Genomic DNA, 19,764 nt, shown 5'->3' with positions numbered 1-19,764 from the left:
TAGAGATCTCTTCAAGAAGATTAGAGATACCAAGGGAACATTTCATGCAAAGATGGGCTTGATAAACGACAGAAATAGTATGGACCTAACAGAAGCAGAAGATATTAAGAGGTGGCAAGAATACATGAAAGAACTGTACAAAAAAGATCTGTGATCACTCATCTAGAGCCAGACATCTTGGAATGTGAAGTCAAGAGGGCCTTAGAAAGCATCACTATGAACAAAGCTAGTGGAGGTGATGGAATTCCAGTTGAGCTGTTTCAAATCCTGAAAGATGATGCTGTGAAAGTGCTGCACTCAATATGCCAGCAAATCTGGAAAACTCAGCAGCGGCCACAGACTGGAAAAGATCAGTTTTCGTTCCAATTCCAAACAAAGGCAATGCCAAAGAATGCTCAAACTACCGCACAATTGCACTCATCTCACATGCTAGTAAAGTAATGCTCAAAATTCTCCAGGCCAGGCTTAAGCAATACATGAACTGTGAACTTCCTGATGTTCGAGCTGGTTTTAGAAAAGGCAGAGGAACCAGAGATCAAATTGCCAACATCCGCTGGATCATAGAAAAAGCAAGAGAGTTCCAGAAAACATCTATTTCTGCTTTATTGACTATGCCAAAGCCTTTGACTGTGTGGATCACAATAAACTGTGGAAAATTCTGAAAGAGATGGGAATACCAGACCACCTAAACTGCCTCTTGAGAAATCTGTATGCAGGTCAGGAAGCAACAGTTAGAACTGGACATGGAACAACAGACTGGTTCCATATAGGAAAAGGAATACGTCAAGGCTGTATATTGTCACCTTGCTTATTTAACTTATATGCAGAGTACATCATGAGAAACGCTGGACTGGAAGAAACACAAGCTGGAATCAAGATTGCTGGGAGAAATATGAATAACCTCAGATATGCAGATGACACCACCCTTATGGCAGAAAGTGAAGAGGAGCTAAAAAGCCTCTTGATGAAAGTGAAAGAGGAGAGTGAAAAAGTTGGCTTAAAGCTCAACATTCAGAAAACAAAGATCATGGCATCTGGTCCCATCACTTCATGGGAAATAGATGGGGAAACAGTGGAAACAGTGTCAGACTTTATTTTTTGGGGCTGCAGAATCACTGCAGATGGTGACTGCAGCCATGAAATTAAAAGACGTTTACTCCTTGGAAGAAAAGTTATGACAAACCTAGATAATATATTCAAAAGCAGAGACATTACTTTGCCGACTAAGGTCCGTCTAGTCAAGGCTATGGTTTTTCCTGTGGTCATGTATGGATGTGAGAGTTGGACTGTGAAGAAGGCTGAGTGCCGAAGAATTGATGCTTTTGAACTGTGGTGTTGGAGAACACTCTTGAGAGTCCCTTGGACTGCAAGGAGATCCAACCAGTCCATTCTGAAGGAGATCAACCCTGGGATTTCTTTGGAAGGAATGATGCTAAAGCTGAAACTCCAGTACTTTGGCCACCTCATGCGAAGAGTTGACTCATTGGAAAAGACTCTGATCCTGGGACGGATTGGGGGCAGGAGGAGAAGGGGACGACAGAGGATGAGATGGCTGAATGGCATCACGGACTCGATGGACGTGAGTCTGAGTGAACTCCAGGAGATGGTGATGGACAGGGAGGCCTGGTGTGCTGCGATTCATGGGGTCGCAAAGAGTCGTACACGACTGAGCGACTGAACTGAACTGAACTGAACTGAAAGGAACTTTGGAAGGATACACAGGAAACCAATACAAGCAGTTGCCTGTGGGTACGTGTTGTGGGAGGGGAAGTGGAATGTGGCCTCTGCCTTGAATCCATCTCAAGAAAGGGGGTTGTTCTTCACTTGGACCAAGTTCACACAAGCTCGAAGGAATGGGGTCATAAAGGACTTAATCTGCATTTCTATCACCAGAAAGAGCAGCTCTGACTGGACCACAGGGGCCCTGACCTCTTACAAAAGCAGAGGCAGGGCTAGTTTTTAATTATCACAGGAGTGGGGGAGACAGTTGCTGTTGAGGGCTCGCCCCATCCTGCACCAGAGACAGCTCAGAGCCCTGGAGCCCTCAGGGGGCCTGAGGACAAAGTGGCTGAACCTCTGGTAGGCTGTGGGGGCCAGGGCCCTTCTGGAGGAAGAGCCAGGTCTGACAAATGTTTTTGTGTAGACGCTGCAAACCCAAAGTGGGTCGCCTGTCAGCATGAGGCCTGGCTGGGACCGCCGCTCAGAGGGATCTGAGGAGGCTTCTTATTTAGTGTGTGTGTATGTGTCTGTGTAAGAGACAAAAGTGGAGGCATAGGACAGCTCGCACAGGAGAAAAGTGAATTACTGCCCTTCCTTTTCCCAGGACCCTTCTCTCACCCACTGATTCCCCTGTCAACTCCATGGAGCTCTGTTTATTCAGGAACCTGACCCCGGCAGGGAAGTCCTAGTATTCCTCTCTTCTCCACCCATCTCTTCCTTCCCTCTCCATCTCCCACCCTCCTGCCGGGCCTGCCCACAGGATCTGCCAGTGTGTAGACGGTGCTCAGGGTTTAGGGAGCCCCAGGGGATGGTGAGGACCAGGGCTGGCCTCGGTGGGATATTCTGACCAGCTGGGCCTGTAGCAGCAGGGGGCGCTGTGCCACTGACCAGAACCAGGCAGAAGGGGTGGGGTGGAGTTTTCTTGCCCAATCTCTCTCCCCTTCCATCCTCCTCACTGCCCCGCTGGCAACCAGAGGGTAAGAGCTATGGAGGTCAGTTCCCCAGGCAGAGAGAGGGGTGGAGGGTGGATCTGGAGGGTCGCGTAGACAGCGACCAGCCTGTTTCTCCGGCTGGACAGCTTGGTCAGATGGCTCCGCCACAGTCACTGACATCGTTTCCTTCTCCCTTGCCCAGCGACTTTTATTTTCCTGCTTCCAAGGTGGCTGGAGAATGTCATACACTTGGACAGGCTTGTGGCAGTTGCCCTTGGCTGAGCCGCTGGTGTTGGGAGCTTGGCAGTTCTTTCGCTCACTACCCTGAAGCCCCAGCCCTGCCTACTTGTATTTCACTCAGGCTCCCTTCTCCCCTTCCCTCTGGTCTTGGAGAAACTGGGTCTCTCCTCTCCAGGGCTGTTCCTCCACTCTGCATCAGGCACCCTCGGCTGGCCCCCAAGGATGCTGAGACAGGAGTCTTCTTCTCACACGGTGCCTGTGCCCTCAATCTGTCTTCTCGGTCGACTGCTTGGGCAAGCTGCCTCTTCCCTTTGTCTGCATCATCAACCACTTGCACCGTGCCCTGAAACTGTCACCCTGTAGGCCTCCTATGTGCCAAGCCCCAGCCGCTCTTTACCGCCTTGTTTTGATAAGACACCTTCCTGTTGTTAACCCTTCTCCTTGCCTCCCCAAGTTAAGCTTCCTCGACCTTGCCTTTCAGCCTCTTCGTGGCTTTTCTCCCTCTGCTGGCAGTTGGATCTCAGCTCCATTTCCACCACTCAGGTCCCACTGGAGCCTTTCTGCTTCCAGCCCACTCTTCCCAGCTCATCTGTCCATCCCCATCTGCACCTCATGATTCTTCAGGGCCTGCAAAATCAAGTTATCCAGACTCACCTTTCTCCTCCAAGCGTCCCCTTCCTCTCCTTGTCTTCCCTCCTAACAAACCTTCAGGGACTCCCCTTCTCCCAGATAAATGAATACCAAATACCCTTGCAAGTCTTTGGCATTCCAACCACAACTTATTCTTTGCTGTTTTCCCAAAGGCCTGCTTTTTCCCTTTGGAGATTTTAGGACCAGTCCTGACACCTGCCTCCTGGGGTGGGAAGTTAATCGTTCTGCCCATCATGTATTTCCACAGCACTTTAGACAAATTCTAAGGAGCTGGGTTTGGATCTAGTGTTTTTATTTGCTAGCTCTGTGACCTTGGCCAATTAGCTTAACCTCTCTGAACCTCTGCAAGGTGATAACCTGAGGCCAGAAATAACCCTACAAATTAGTGGTCAATATTCAACAGGGCACAAAGATAATGGGAAAAGTAGTTTTTCAACAGATAGGAAATGTCCAGAATAGGCAAATTCACAGACAGAAAGTAGATTAGTGGTTGTCAGGAGCCGGGGGTGGGGGGAGAGGAGGAGGTGAGTCGTAATGGGTACTGATTTTAAATGTTCTGTAGTGATAATAATTTCAAAACTTTGTGCATTTACTAGAAACCACTGAATTGTAGACTTTGAGAATGAATTTTACGGTATATGAATTATATCTGAATTTTTAGAAATTAAGTACACAAAGAAAAAGGTCCGTTTCACAGGGTAGTTGTGAGGGTCAATTGATGCCAAGTATGGGAGTGGCTGTGCTGCCTTTGATGCTGAAAGGGTGGCTGTGGATTCACCTTTCTCTCCCACTAGAGTGTCAGCTAGGATTCTCAGGTGGCTCAGTGGGAAAGAATCTGTATGCAATGCAGGCGACCTGGGTTTGATCCCTGGGTCGGGAAGATCCCCTGGAGAAGGAAATGGCAACCCATTCCAGTATTCTTGCCTGGAGAATTCCATGGATAGAGGAGCCTGATAGGTTACAGTCCATGGGGTCACAAAGAAGACACAACTTAGCTACTAAACAACCACCCACCCTCAGAGAACATGATACCAGCGACAAAGCTAGATGATGAAGCCAACATTGCAAGTTCAGTCAGCCTGACTCCGTTTTTCCGATACTGATTGTCACCATCAATGCATTAGGGATCGACAATCTCAGTGTACAAAAGCAAGGGGATGGCAAGCTAATATTAACAGACAGCTATTTCTGACATAAACACAGGAAAGAAATAAGACCAGCCAACTATGGGAGGAGACGCCAACATCACGGCTAGTCTTTACTGGAAAGAAGAAATTCCGCATCATATTCTGAGTGCGTTAGTGCAACAGCTCAGTGGGCCAGCTGGTGCGGCACCAGCTTGTAATGGGTTCCACAGCTGGGGCATCGCTGGGCCTCGCCTTTGTGCAGCCAGAACCAGATGACAGTACTGTTGTCTTCTTCACCTGAAAGAAAAAAGGTAGCTGAAGGCCACGCAGCCTAGAAGGACTTCCACCGTTAACCTACTGCCCTCAGCCACCTCTGAGATGCAAACAAAGGTATGGCTGACACCTTAAGGTCAGTTCAAGCTGATCCCATTTTTCAGATGAAGGAACTGAGGCCAAGTTTACCTGTGAGTAAACTGACCTCTAATCAGTTCCTATTAGGTTCTCACAGTTCCCTGCCTGTGTAGAATCCCAAAGCTGGATCCATTTTGGCATGTACACCTAGTGCCTGATGCGGTGTTTGGCAAAGAGAAAGTACAGTATTTTCTAGATGAATATTTCTGCACACCACCTCTCCACTGAGGCAGTATTATTGACGTTCAAGGCCTCTTTACAGTAAGGGTGACCTACTTTGGCAAAAGGGCCTGAGGGTCAAAACCTTTAAAATGTTTATCCATATATCTTTACACATATACACTCACAGACAACAGATGTGAAGAAACTAGTAGACATCCTCCATACAAAACACATATTAAACAAATGAGTGAGACTTTCTGGTGGTCTAGTGATTAAGACTCTGTGCTCCCAATGCAGGGGGCCTGGGTTCCATCCTTGGTCAGGAAACTAGATCCTGTATGCTGCAACTAAAAGATCTCACATGCAGTAACAAAGATCCTGAAGGTCACAAAGTAAACATTAAAAATAAGTAAATAAATAGAGACTTTTCAGGCGGTTCAATGGTTAAGATTCTGTGCTTCCAATGCAGGGGGTGTGGGTTCCATCCCTGGTTGGGGAACTATGATCCCACATTCTGCACAGTCAAAAAATAAGCAAACAAACAAAAGGGTAAGAAAATAGAAGGGAAGCACTTACAGATGCAGCCCACTATCCGCTTGTTGCTGATGGAGGGGACTAAATTAGGGTCTTCCTTGGTACCTGAGGTTGCCTTTGGGGCAAGTATATTGTACGGGTCCTGAAAAAAAACAAAATAAAGGGTCTATTATGCCAAATGATCTCTACCCTCTAGGGACTACCAATACTGTTCCCAGAAGCCATGTTTCCTGGAGGGAAGGCTCCCCATAGAGGCTGTTCTGATCCCATCCAAGGCAATGAACTCTCCCAGAAGGCATGGAACATTGTTCTCACCTGTCCCTTGCGAGCAGCCAGCATGACCTCCCTCTCTAGCCCAGTCGCCTGCTCTTCATCAGTAGGAACACCACCTAAAAGAAAATAAGATGATGATGTCGGCTGAAATGATCAAGAGGGAAAACACACAGAAGTCAATTTTTGCTCACAGTTTTAGCGGGCCCACAGGCTCCCACAGTCTACCCATAGCCACTGTCCCTTAAGAACCAGTCACGTTACCCAAAAGTGGAACACGGGGTGATCTTTTCTTCCTTCAACCACGGAGGCCGATTTTTCTGCCTTTTTTTTTTTTTTCTAAAAGCAGGTTAAATCAGAGTCCTAGTGGGGTGCATCCAACTGGAGACGGGCGCAGGTCTGAAGGGCGGCCTGGCCCCTCCATGCCCGGGTTGCAAACCCTGCCCACCAAGGTCACCCGGCAACTCCGTTTAGGAATTTTTCGCAGCCGGGTCACTTTGGTGGTCAGCAGCAGCTGCGGTCGAGAATCAGGGAGAGGTCCGCAGAGCCTCAGGGCTTTGGGGCCCAGAGGAGATGAAAGGCCTCCCCCACCCGAGCCTTTGCTGACCTAACACCACCGCGGGAGGGCAACGGCGCACGATGCTGGCGAGTACCTCCAGACGCCACAGAGCGCACCACGGAGACTCCATTTGGACCCCGGGCCCTCAGGGCCTGGGAGGCCAAAGCTCCAGCTCCACGGAGTAACCTTGACGCCATCACGCCCGCTACAAACACCAGCACTTCCGGGAGCAGGCTCCTGAAACAAATGATTTCCGGGGGAGGGCTTCTTTCCCTTCCGCTTCCTTCCGGCCCAGAGCCCGCCTTACTCACGTGACCCTTCCGGGGCGGGACATCAGGAAAGGCTGCGCCGGCGCAACTCTGCCTCATTGCCCGCTCCGTGCAGCCGGCTAGGGGCGGGGCTAGTAACGGTTTCAGTTGTAGGCTTCTGGACACCTGCCGTTTGCTAACGCTGAGGTTGGGTAGAACTTGTTTTGCGCCTGTGAGACTCAGTGTCGTCGTCCGAATGGGGCAACCCTACTGTAGTTCATATGCTTTTTGGCTGACAATTGTGCTCGGGCGACGTGGAGGCTGCTGATGGAAGACGTGAAGCCAGTCCCTGTCAGGATACTTGCCACACACCAAGTGGTCCCCATTTAGCAGTAGCGTCCCAAAGGCCACAGCATTAATTGTGATGGGGCAAATTTTGATGCTGGGTCTCCTGGCAGTGTGACAGCCACTGTGAACGTGGGGCTCAACCTATAAGAACTTGGACAGAATCTGCTCGCAGACCTAGCATCATTTTCCTGTAGCTGTGGCTTTGAGGTGATGAGATCCAGGTCTGAGGCGAGGCTGAGGAAGGGCAAGAAGGTAGGGCCATGTTGTGGGCCCCTTCCAGAACCAACCCTGGAGGAGGGCACGGCAACCCACTCCAGTATTTCTTGCCAGGAGCATCCCATGGACAGAGGAACCTGGTGGGTGGCAGTCCATAGGCCGCACAGTCGGACACGACTGAAGCGACTTAGCATACCCAGAACCAAAGCCCTTGGTGATGTGGGGTAAAGGGCTGGCTACCTCCGGAAGCTGTTGGCTAAGAAGATAAACAAGATTCCTCCGCGGGAAGCCGAGTTGTTACTGGTAATGGAGTCCCAGAATGTACTAGGACGGGAGTTCTCTGTTGAAAACTGGAAACATCTTCCATAGCTTCCCCCCCACCCCCACCACTTGCCCACGAGCTCGGGTGTGCAAGCTTCTTCGGGTGGGCTTTGTAAACACTGCTCTTCATGGGTTCCTAGGCCCTAATTCCCATGGTCAGTATAGCCCTGTAAGTCTGGCTACATGCAGTGTCTGTTTCCCTACCTGATTTGAACAACAAAACAACCCTTTAGAGCAGAAATTATGTTCTATTCATCTTTGAATTCTCAGTGTCTTGCAGAGGCCCAGCATGTAGGGGATCGAGGAAACTTTAGTAAATTTATTTCTTGGAGAGAATCTGCAGAATCAGTTTTGTAGGGTTTCCCCTGACCCAAGGAGATAAACTTGAGGTAAATTGGGGAGGGTTGAAGTCCCAGGTGTTCCCACCTGCCCTGTTCAGGTTATATTTTCAAAAGGATCAGGTGGAGCATCCCTTCACATGAGCACAGTCTTCATGGGTGCCTCTCCATCAAGGAGAAAAAAACATCTCTAAGAACAAAGATGTCTTGATTCTATTGAAAGGTGAGTTTTGCTTTGAATGACTTCCATCATTCTTTCTCCCTTGGAAATTAAATTGGAAAAAAAATCCCTTAAGTCTTAGGGATGTTCCCCAAGAATCTATAGTTGATTTGTAACTATAGTGAGATGTTTAATGCTGGGGTGGGGAGAAGCAGTGGTCTGGAAAACAACTGTTCTGAGTGAAACCCACCAGCCAACTCAGTCACTTTTTGTTTTGCCCACCATTTCCTAATCTGTAAAACTATCGTTAGACTAGGTTAGTATTTCCTGAAGTGTATTCCATGGATTCCTGGTTTCAAAAGATGCTCTCAGTTTAAGACTTGGTTAAGATAGGGAGGGCTTCCCAGATGGCTCAGTGGTAAAACAATCTGCCTGCCGATGCAGGAGATGCAGGAGACTAGGGTTGATCCCTAGGTTGGGAAGATCTCCTGGAAGAGGAAATGGCAACCCACTTCAGTATCCTTGCCTGAAAAATTCTGTGGACAGAGGAACCTTGTGGCTATAGTCCATGGGGTCTCACAGAGTCGGACACGACTTCGAGACTGAGCACACACTTTTGTGTGAAAGATAGGGAAGTTCCGCATTTGATAAGTGCCCTTTGGGAGATGAACACACTAGTATGTCAAAGACTCTGCTTAGACCTGTAGCAGAGAACGCTATTTTCGTTTTCCCACCTTAATTGACCATTCTTTGCCAAGAAATACCTGCTAATTCAACTCTCAGCAGACCAGGGAGAACTTCCCTTCTGATGTGTTACAGTTCTTAATCATAAAATGGTTTATTCAAGCCTATAAAATGGAAATAGAGTTGAGGCTTGTTTCTCCCTCTCACAGTAGGCTTTCCTAATCATAGGGCATTTTTTGCAGGTCCTTGTTCAACTCACAAAAGCACTGGGATTGTTCACTCTAAGCTGGTGAGCTCCAGTGTCAGGGCCAGGCTCCAGGGCATCCCCATCCATCCCCTCCTGCCTCCAGCTCTCATTACCCTCAGTTTACACTCCTGCCCTTAGATCTCTTCCTGAGAAACAGCTTGGCTTGGGCAACAATCTCCCACTCCTTCCTGCTCCATTGTCTTTGCCATAAGAATAAACTTCTATTGAGTATTATTTTTTGTCTTTATAGGATAATTCTTAGAGGTCAAAATAAATGCTCATTGTAATAAACCAAACAACATATATGTTTTAAGAAACAAGTTGATTTTTAATAGTTTCGTGTTTATCCTTTTTTTCCTTTCTCTATGCCAGGGTTTCTCAACTTTTGTGTTGTTGACATTTTGGACTGGAAAATTCTTTGCAGGGTATTGAGGGGGGAGGTGCTTTCCTGTGTGCATTGCAGGATGTTCAGCATCTACACCATTAGCACTCCCCAGTGGTGACAACCAAAAATGCCTTCATAGTTCGTAGTGAAGTTGCTCAGTTGTGTCCAACTCTTTGCGACCCCATGGACTGTAACCTACCAGGCTCCTGCATCCATGGGACTTTCCAGGCAAGAGTACTGGAGTGGGTTGCCATTTCCAAAACTGCCTTCAGCCATTACCTTATGTCCCCTGGAGGGCAACGTTGCCCCTGATTGAGAATCTCTACTCTGTGCTCCTATGGGCATACTCAAGTAAATGCACATATTGAGACATTTCTTTAAAACGTACAGACATGTAAATGAATATAAAAGAGAAAAATCACTACTATACAAATTATAAGTTGCTTTTTATTTTGTGGGCATCACAGATCAATACATAGAGACCTAACTCATTTTATGTAATTACTGCATAGTAGTCCCTGCTATGAAAGTAATACCTATGAATTTACCTAATCATTTTCTGCTTGATGGATGTTCAGATGGTTTATACATTTTTGCCTCTCAAGCAATGCTGCACTGCACATCTCTAGTACATGCAAAGTTGCTTCAGTCATGTCCAACTCTTTTCAACCTTATGGACTGTAGCCCACCAGGCTCCTCAGTCCATGGGGATTCTCCAGGCAAGAATACAAGAGTGGGTTGCCATGCCCTCCTCCAGGGGATCTTCCCAGTCCAGAGATCAAACAAAAATCTCTTATTCTCCTGCATTGGCAGGTAGGTTCTTTACCACTGCCGCCACCTGAGAAGCCCAATTACATAGCCATAAATTCTGGAGCCTTCATTTCTGAGGAATAGGGTCAGAATTCCGAGGAATTATGTGCATCAAGTATAACAATATAAGTTCTGTCAAAATTTTAAAAAATTACTGCAAAATATAATATAAAAAATAGTACAAACATTTCTGTACAGGGTAACAAATCTATGTGTTTCCAACCAGGTCAAGAGCTTTGATAGTATCTGTACAGCTTTTTTTTTTTTTTAAAGCTTTGAAGAAAATATGACAGAATATTATAACTTAAAAATCTACATGGTGATTAAAAAAAAATTCTGCCAGACCGTGTTCCCAAGAGTTTGGAGCAGTTCCTGCTCTTGCCAGCTGGGAACGTGAGTCCTAGTGCCCAGTGCCACACGTGAGGGTTGCCCATGCTGTGCCCTGCTGTGTTGCCACTTCAGTCGTGTCAGACTCTTTTCAGTGGTAGCCTGCCAGGCTCCAGGCAAGAACCCTGGAGCGGGTTGCCATGCCCTCCTCCACGTGTGAGGGGCACCCGCCTTTTGCCACATCTGTCCACTGCTGGATGAAAACTGAGGTGCTGCTGGAGTCTGCGTTTCAGTTCCCTGACCTCTAAGAGAGCTGGACTTATTTTCATAAGTTTAGTGAGTATTTGCATTTCCTCCACATCTTTGTCAAACTAGTTATTTGTTGCCTTTTTGATGATAGCCATTCTGACATGTGTGAAGTGATATCTCACTGTGGTTTTGATTTGCATTTCCCTGATGATTAGTGATGCTGAGCATCTTTTCATTCATCTGTTGGCCATCTATATGTCTTTGGGAAAATGTCTGTTAAGGTCTTCTGCCCATTTTTTAATTGAGTTTTTAATTTTTTAATGTTGAGTTGTATGATTTCTTCAAGTACCTTAGATATTAACCCCTTATTGGATATATCTTTTGCAAATATCTCCTCCCATTCAGTGGGCTGCTTTTTATTTTGTTGATACAAACCTGTTTCATTGATGTATATGTCTGCTTTTGTGCCAGTACAATACTGTTATGATTACTATATCTTTGAAGTATAGATTAAAATCAGGGAGCATGATACCTCTGTCTTTGTTCTTTTCATGATTGTTTTGACTATCAGGGTCTTTTGTGGTTCCATAAAAATTCTGGAATTATTTGTTCTAGTTCTGCGAAAAATGCCTCTCGTATTTTGATAGGGATTGCAGTAAGTCTGTAGATTTAAGTACCCCTTCTTTTTCTCTGTCTTTTAAAAATTTTAACCAGTTTTCCGCTAAGAAGAATCTCCATATATTTCCAGACTGCGGTAGCTGAATACTGGTCCCCCAAGGATGTCCAGTACTTTGCCCATGTGATACAAAGAGCCGACGCATTGGAAAAGACCCTGATGCTGGGAAAGATTGAAGGCAGAAGAAGAAGGAGGTGGTGGAGGATGAGATGGTTAAATAGCATCACCGACTTAACGGACATGAATTTGAGCAAACTCTGGGAGATGGTGAAGGACAAGGGAAGCCTTGTGTGCTGTAGGCCATGGGGTTGCAAAGAGTCAGACGGGACTTAGCAACTGAACAACAACAAAAACAACAAAGGATGTCCATATCCTAATTCCAGAATCTGTGAATATGTTAAGTTGAACAGTAAAAAGTTATTAAGGTTGCAGATGCTTAATTCCAATTAAGGTTGCTAATCAACTGACCCGAAAATAGGGAGAGTATCCTGGATTATCTAGGTGGGCTCAGTAATCACAAGGGAGGCAGAAGAGGGTCAGAAGGAGATGTGACTGTGGAGGAATGTTAAGAGAGATGCGATGTTACTGGTTTAAAGATGGAGGAAGGGGATCACAGGTCAAGGAATGCAATTAACCTCTAGAAGCAGGGAAAAGCAAGGAAAAGATTCTCCCCCAGTCTCCAGGAAGAAACACAAACCTGGCTGTCAGTGATTTCAGCCCATGAGACCCAGGTCAGACTTCTATGGAACTGTAATGCTTTCATGGCATCAGTAGATCAGTTAGCTCCTGTATCCTGGGTTAGCAGGTCTCAAATTTAGCTGCACATTAATTAGAATCACCTAGAGCTCTTTCTGTTCCCAATACCCAGATCGTATCCAGACCACCCAAGCAGAATTTCTGGGGGTGAGATCTAGGCATTATTAAAGTTTCCTAGGTATTTTCAACATGCAGCCAAGGCAGAGACCCTCCACCTCAGGCTAGCCCCAAAAGCATGGAGAAGCTCCTTTTCTTCCCTCTTGGTAACTGGGACCCTGGGGTCAGAGAGGAAGTGTAGAACTACCCCCCACCCCCCACCCCAACTAAGAACACCAAACCTATGCTTTCGGATAGAAATGGGCTCCATTTGAACCCTTGGCCATTTAGCAGCTTAGAAATTGGATCCCATCTCTCCTCACTAGGCAAGAATGCAGATAGCTCTCTCGTTTCATATTTATTATTCATTTTTGGCTGCACTGGGTCATCATGGCTGCACACAGGCTTTCTCTAGTTGCAGTGTGAGGGCTTCTCATTACAGTGTCTTCTCTTGTGGAGCATGGGCTGTAGGCACACGGGCTTCAATAGTTGCAGCATGCGGGCTCAGTAGTCAGAGCACTCTGGCTTAGTTTCTCCGTGCCACGTGGAGTCTTCCTGGATCAAGAATCGAACCCATGTCTTCCAATCCACATTGGAAGGCAGATTCTTACTTACTGGACCTCCAGGGAAGTCCACAGGCAGTTCTCTAATAGTATTTATTAAACAATCTGCAAAGACAGAACAAATTTTTTTTTTTTTTTTCTGGAACCATTTGAGCAAGTTACTGATCGGATGCCCCATCACAGGAGAGTGGGTGTTTCCTACAGATGTTCTCTTGTGTAACTCCAGTATGACTATCAAAATCAGGATATTACAACTTGTACTTTTTTACCATTTAATCCTCAGACTCTATTCAAGCTGTGCTAAATGTTCCAAGAATGTCTTTTATAGCAAAGAATCCATTTCGTGGTGCCTTCAGTTGTCATGTCCCTTTAACCTCCTCCACACTGGAACACTTCAGCCTTTCCTTGATTCTTATGACCTTGACACTTTTAAGGGCTTCCCTTGCAGCTCAGCTGGTAAAGAATTCGCCTGCAATGCGGGAGACCTGGATTCAATCCCTGGGAAGATGTTCTGAAGAAGGGGAAAGCTACCCACTCCAGTATTCTGGCCTGGAGAATTTCATGGCCTGTATAGGAGATACCCCACGTCCAAGGTCAGGAGTGGCAGTGGTGAGGAGATACCCCATATCCAGCATAAGAGAAACCCCACTAAGATGGTAGGTGCTGAGAGAGGGCATCAGAGGGTAGACAGACTGAAACCACAATCACAGAAAAGTAGCCACTCTGATCACATGGACCACAGCCTTGTCTAACTCAATGAAACTAAGCCGTGCCTTATAGGGCCACCCAAGAAGGTCAGGTCATGGTGGAGAGTTCTGACAAAATGTGGTCCACTGGAGATGAGAATGGCAAACCACTTCAGTATTCTAGCCTTGAGAACCCCATGAACAGTATGAAAAGGCAAAAAGATAGGACACTGAAAGATGAACTCCCCAGGTGGGTAGGTGCCCAATATGCTACTGGAGGTCAGTGGAGAAATAACTCCAGAAAGAATGAAGGGATGGAGCCAAAGCAAAAACAGCGCCTGGTTGTGGATGTGACTGGTGATAGAAGCAAGGTCTGATGCTGTAAAGAGCAATACTGGATAGGGGCCTGGAATGTTATGTCTGTGAATCAAGGCAAATTGGAAGTGGTCAAACAAGCGATGGTAAGAAAGAACGTCGACATTCTAGGAACCAGCAAACTAAAATGGACTGGAATGGGTGAATTTAACTCAGATGACTATTATATCTACTACTGTGGGCAAGAATCCCTTAGAAGAAATGGAGTAGCCATCATAGTCAACAAAAGAGTCCGAAATGCAGTACTTGGATGCAGTCTCAAAAATGACAGAATGATCTCTGTTTCCAAGGCAAACCATTCAATATGGTTTGTAATCCAAGTCGATGCCCTGACCAATAATGCTGAAGAAGCTGAAGTTGAACGGTTCTATGAAGACCTACACGACCTTTTAGAACTAACACCAAAAAAAGATGTCCTTTCTATTATAGGTGACTGGAAGTCAACACACACCTGGAGTAACAAGCAAATTTGGCCTTGGAATACAGAATGAAGCAGGGCAAAGGCTAATAGAGTTTTGCCAAGAGAATGCACGGATCATAGCAAACACTTTCTTCCAACAACACAAGACTCTACACATGGACATCACCAGATGGCCAACACCAAAATCTTTGCAGCCAAAGATGGAGAAGCTCTATACAGCCAGCAAAAACAAGACCGGGAGCTGACTGTGCCTCAGATCGTGAACTCCTTATTGCCAAATTCAGACTTAAATGGAAGAAAGTGGGAAAAACCACTAGACCATTCAGGTATGACCTAATCAAATCCCTTATGATTATACAGTGAAAGTGAGAAATAGATTTAAGGAACTAGATCTGATTGATAGACAGAGTGCCTGATGAACTATGGATGGAGGTTTGTGACATTGTACAGGAGGCAGGGATCAAGACTATCCCCAAGAAAAAGAAATGCAAAAAAGCAAAATGGCTGTCTGAGGAGGCCTTACAAATAGCTGTGAAAGAAGAGAAGCAAAAAGCAAAGGAGAGAAGGGAAAGATATACCCATTTGAATGCAGAGTTCCAAAGAATATCAAGGAGAGATAAGAAAGCCTTCCTCAGTGATCAGTGCAAAGAAATAGAGGAAAAGAATAGGATGGGAAAGACTAGAGATCTCTTCAAGATGATTAGAGATACCAAGGGAACACTTCATGCAAAGAGGGGAACAATGAAGGACAGAAATGGTATGGACTTAAAGGAAGCAGAAGATATTAAGAAGAGGTGGCAAAAATATACAGAACTATACGAAAAAGATCTTCACAACCCAGATAATCACAATGGTATGATAACTCATCTAGAGCCAGACATCCTGGAATGTAAAGTCAAGTGGACCTTAGGAAGCGTCACTACAAAGCTAGTGGAGGTGATGGAATTCCCAGTTGAGCTATTTCAAATCCTAAAAGATGATGCTGTGAAAGTGCTGCACTCAATATACCAGCAAATTCAGAAAACTCAGCAGTGGCCACAGGACTGGAAAAGGTCAGTTTTCATTCTAATCCCAAAGAAAGGCAATGCCAAAGAATGCTCAAATGACCACACAATTGCACTTATCTCACATGCTGGTAAAGTAATGCTCAAAATTCTCCAAGCCAGGCTTCAGCAATATGTTAACTTGAACTTCCAGATGTTCAAGCTGGTTTTAGAAAAGGCAGAGGAACCAGAGATCAAATTGCCAACATCCACTGGATCATCGAAAAAGCAAGAGAGTTCCAGAAAAACATCTATTTCTGCTTTATTGACCATGCCAAAGCCTTTGACTGTGTGGCTCACAATAAACTGTGGAAAAGTCTGAAAGGGATGGGAATACCAGACCACCTGACCTGCCTCTTGAGAAATCTGTATGCAGGTCAAGAAGCAACAGTTAAAACTGGACACGGAACAACAGACTGGCTCCAAATAGGAAAAGGAGTACATCAAGGCTGTGTATTGTCACCATGCTTATTTAACTTATATGCAGAGTACATCATGAGAAAGCCTGGACTGGAAGAAGCACAAGCTGGAATCAAGATTGCAGGGAGAAATATGAATAACCTCAGATATGCAGATGACACCACCCTTATGGCAGAAAGTGAAGAACTAAAGAGCCTCTTGGTGAAAGTGAAAGAGGAGAGTGAAAAGTTGGCTTAAAGCTCAACATTCAGAAAACTAAGATCATGGTATCTGGTCCCATCACTTCATGGCAAATAGGTGGGGAAATAGTGGAAACAGTGGCTGACTTTATTTTCGGGGGCTCCAAAATCACTACAGATAGTGACTGCAGCCATGAAATTAAAAGACGCATACTCCTTGGAAGAAAAGTTATGATGAACCTAGATAGCATACTAAAAAGCAGAGACATTACTTTGTCAACAAAGATCTGTCTAGTCAAGGCTGTGGTTTTTCCAGTAGTCATGTATGGATGTGAGAGTTGGACTCTAAAGAAAGCTGAGCGCTGAAGAATGGATGCTTTTGAACTGTGGTGTTGGAGAAGACTCTTGAGAGTCCCTTGGACTGCAAGGAGGTCCAACCAGTCCATCCTAAAGGAGATCAGTCCTGAGTGTTCATTGTAAGGACTGATGTGGAAGCTGAAACTCCAGTACTTTGGCCACTTGATGCGAAGAGCTGACTCATTTGAAAAGACCCTGATTGAGGGGAGGAGGTGAAGGGGACTTCAGAAGATGAGACGGTTGGATGGCATCACCAACTCGATGGACATGAGTTTGGGTAAACTCTGGGAGTTGGTGATGGACAGGGAGGCCTGGCGTGCTGTGGTCCTCGGGGTCGCCAAGAGTTGGACATGACTGGGCGACTGAACTGAACTGATAGTCCATGGGATTGCAGAGAGTTGGACATGACTGAGCAACTTTCACTTTTTAAAAAATTATAACTTGGGTTTGTCTGCTGTTCCCTCATGATTGGATTCAGGCTATGTATCTTGGGCATGAGTAACAAGAGGAGATACTGGACCTGTCTCAGTGGGCATGTGACGTTGATTTGTCCCACTGCTGATGAACAGGGCTTCCCTGGTAGCTCAGCTGGTAAAGAATCTGCCTGCAATGCAGGAAACCCCCATTCAATTCCTGGGTCGGGAAGATCCCCTGGGGAAGAGATAGGCTACCCACTCCAGTATTCTTGGGCTTCCTTGATGGCTCAGATGGTAAAGAATCTGCCTGCAATGAGGGAGACCTGGGTTCTATCCCTGGGTTCTATCCCTGGGTTGGGCAGATCCCCTGGAGGAGGGCATGGCAACCCACTCAGTATTCTTGCCTGGAGAGTTCCATGGACAGAGGAGGCTGGTGGGCTACCATCCAGGGGGTCGCAGAGAGTCAGACATAACTGAGCGACTAAGCACAGCATTTTGCTGATGAGGTGTTCCCTTTGGTCACTTGATTAAAGTAATGTCTGCCAGGTTTCCCCAATGTGAAGTTGCCTTTTAACTATTATCAGAACTTAAGAAAATACTTATCTGTTACCTATAAATAGTTATCTATTTACATATACATACATCCACTTTTTAGATTCTTTCCCCACATACGCCATTACAGAGTATTAAGTAGAGTTCCCTGTGCTATATAGTAGGTCCTTACTAGTTAGGTTTTATCTGTAGTAGTGTGTATATGTCAGTCCTGATCTTCCAGCTTATCCCTCCCCCATCCCAATAAACATGTTGGTTTTCTACATCTGACTCTACTTCTGTGTTGTGAATATTTTCACTGTAGCCTTTTTTAAGATTCCACATATAAGCAATATCTCATCTTGTCTTTCTGTGTCTTGACTTACTTCACTCAGTATGGTAATCTCTAGGACCATCCAATTAAAAGACGCTTACTCCTTGGAAGAAAAGTTATGACAAACCTAGATAGCATATTCAAAAGCAGAGACATTACTTTGCCGACTAAGGTCCGTCTGGTCAAGGCTATGGTTTTTCCAGTAGTCATGTATGGATGTGAGAGTTGGACTGTGAAGGCTGAGCGCCAAAGAATCGATGCTTTTGAACTGTGGTGTTGGAGAAGACTCTTGAGAGTCCCTTGGACTGCAAGGAGATCCAACCAGTCCATTCTGAAGGAGATCAGCCCTGGGATTTCTTTGGAAGGAATGATGCTAAAGCTGAAACTCCAGTACTTTGGCCACCTCATGCAAAAAGTTGACTCACTGGAAAAGACTCTGATGCTGGGAGGGATTGGGAGCAGGAGGAGAAGGGGACAACAGAGGATGAAATGGCTGGATGGCATCACTGACTGCGTGAACTCCGGGAGATAGTGATGGACAGGGAGGCCTGGTGTGCTGCGATTCATGGGGTTGCAAAGAGTCGGACACGACTGAGCGACTGAACTGAACTGAACTGAGGGCCCTCCATGTTGCTGCAAATGGCATTATTTTGTTCTTTTTTTATGGCTGAGTGATATTCCATTATCTATACATACCACATCTTTATCCGTTCCTCTGTTGATGGCCATCCAGGTTGCTTCCATGTTCTAGCAATTGTAAATAGTGCTGCAGTGAACACTGGGTTACAGGTATCTTTTTTATTTATGGTTTTTCCTGCCGTTTAATTATTAATAAGTATCTAATTGGAAAAGACTCTGATGCTGGGAGGGATTGGGGGCAGGAGGAGAAGGGGGCGACAGAGGATGAGATGGCTGGATGGCATCATGGACTCAATGGACATGAGTCTGGGTGAACTCTGGGAGTTGGTGATGGACAGGGAGGCCTGGCATGCTTCAATTCATGGGCTCACAAAGAGTTGGACACAACTGAGCGACTGAACTGAACTGAACTGAATGGGGTAATATTTTGAGATGTCCTGTTCCTCATCAAACTTTCAATTTATTAATCTATGTCAGTATAGACTCATGCTTTTACATTATATTCAATAAATTATAATTCATAACTGTCATTATTTTTTGAAGTTTAATTTGTTCCAGATTTGACCAGTGAACTTCTTCAGGCTGGCTCCATGGTCTTTTGACAGGTCCCTGTCATTCTTGTAGCACTTCTATCCTCTGACACAAAATGTCCCAGGCTGTTAATAAACCCATGAGGTAGGTGCTATTATTATCATCCCCACATTAGAGATACAGAAACCTAGGAGCAGCTCAGGATTATGCAGCTAGTGAGTTATGGTAGCAGAATCATGAATCCAGACCATTTAGCTCAGGCCTGAGTTTTCCTCCCTAACTTTTTATTCTGAAATAATTTTAGACTTACAGAAAAGTTGCAAAAATAGTACAGAGTTCCTGATTACCTTTCACCCAATTTCCCCTGACATTAACCTGTGACATTAACACACAGTGCTGTGACCGAAACCAGGAAATTCACATTGATGCATTACTGTTAAGTGATTCTGCCAGCTTTCTCAGTAAGGTCCTTTCTGACCCACTGCATTCCATCATCACAGCCTCTTTAGTCTCCTCCAACCTGTGACAATTCCTTAGTCTGTCTTTATATCCTGTCACTTTTGAACAAGACACCTGATCCATTCATTTGTAGAACGCCCTCAGTTTGGGTTTGCCTGCTGTTTGTTCCTGGTTAGACTGAGGGTATCCAAGAACACACAAGTGACATTGCAGCGTCTTAATGTATCACATCAAGAGAGTGACTCATTACCTGGGATGTAAACTTGGATAATTGGATTAAACTTGGATGATTTGATATTTACTAGGTTCCTCCCCTGTATAGTTACTACCTTTTCCTTCTTAAA

At 45.6% G+C, this 19,764-nt stretch overlaps 2 protein-coding genes across 2 annotated transcripts; one reads left to right on the top strand and one right to left on the bottom strand.

The window, feature by feature from the left end:
* Positions 1 to 4,767: 4,767 nt before the first annotated feature.
* Positions 4,768 to 6,821, bottom strand: LOC101110664 (cytochrome c oxidase subunit 5B, mitochondrial). The gene is made up of 4 exons (XM_004006155.4): positions 6,700 to 6,821; positions 6,092 to 6,165; positions 5,819 to 5,918; positions 4,768 to 4,966 (listed from the first exon to the last, which is right to left on the bottom strand). Exons 1-4 carry the CDS (start codon positions 6,800 to 6,802, stop codon positions 4,854 to 4,856), a joined length of 390 nt encoding a protein of 129 aa, XP_004006204.1. The 5' UTR covers positions 6,803 to 6,821; the 3' UTR covers positions 4,768 to 4,853.
* A 111-nt stretch (positions 6,822 to 6,932) lies between these two features.
* Positions 6,933 to 18,960, top strand: LOC121819079 (uncharacterized). Its single transcript, XM_060413961.1, has 2 exons — positions 6,933 to 8,299; positions 11,687 to 18,960. The coding sequence occupies exon 2, from the start codon at positions 14,938 to 14,940 to the stop codon at positions 15,874 to 15,876; it is 939 nt and encodes a 312-aa protein (XP_060269944.1). The 5' UTR covers positions 6,933 to 8,299; positions 11,687 to 14,937; the 3' UTR covers positions 15,877 to 18,960.
* Positions 18,961 to 19,764: the final 804 nt, after the last annotated feature.

Source organism: Ovis aries, chromosome 3 (assembly GCF_016772045.2).
Source record: "Ovis aries strain OAR_USU_Benz2616 breed Rambouillet chromosome 3, ARS-UI_Ramb_v3.0, whole genome shotgun sequence".
NCBI lineage: Eukaryota > Metazoa > Chordata > Mammalia > Artiodactyla > Bovidae > Ovis > Ovis aries.
This window is presented reverse-complemented; position numbering and strand designations above follow the sequence as displayed.

Coding starts and splice junctions, on each gene's coding strand:
- LOC101110664 (XM_004006155.4), bottom strand. CDS start 6,802: ATGGCGTCAAGGTTACTCCGTGGAGCTGGAGCTTTGGCCTCCCAGGCC. Junction 5,919..6,091: donor TGGCTGCTCGCAAGGGACAG/GTGAGAACAATG, acceptor GTTTTTTTTCAG/GACCCGTACAATATACTTGC. Junction 4,967..5,818: donor GCGGATAGTGGGCTGCATCT/GTAAGTGCTTCC, acceptor TTTTTCTTTCAG/GTGAAGAAGACAACAGTACT.
- LOC121819079 (XM_060413961.1), top strand. CDS start 14,938: ATGGAGGTTTGTGACATTGTACAGGAGGCAGGGATCAAGACTATCCCC.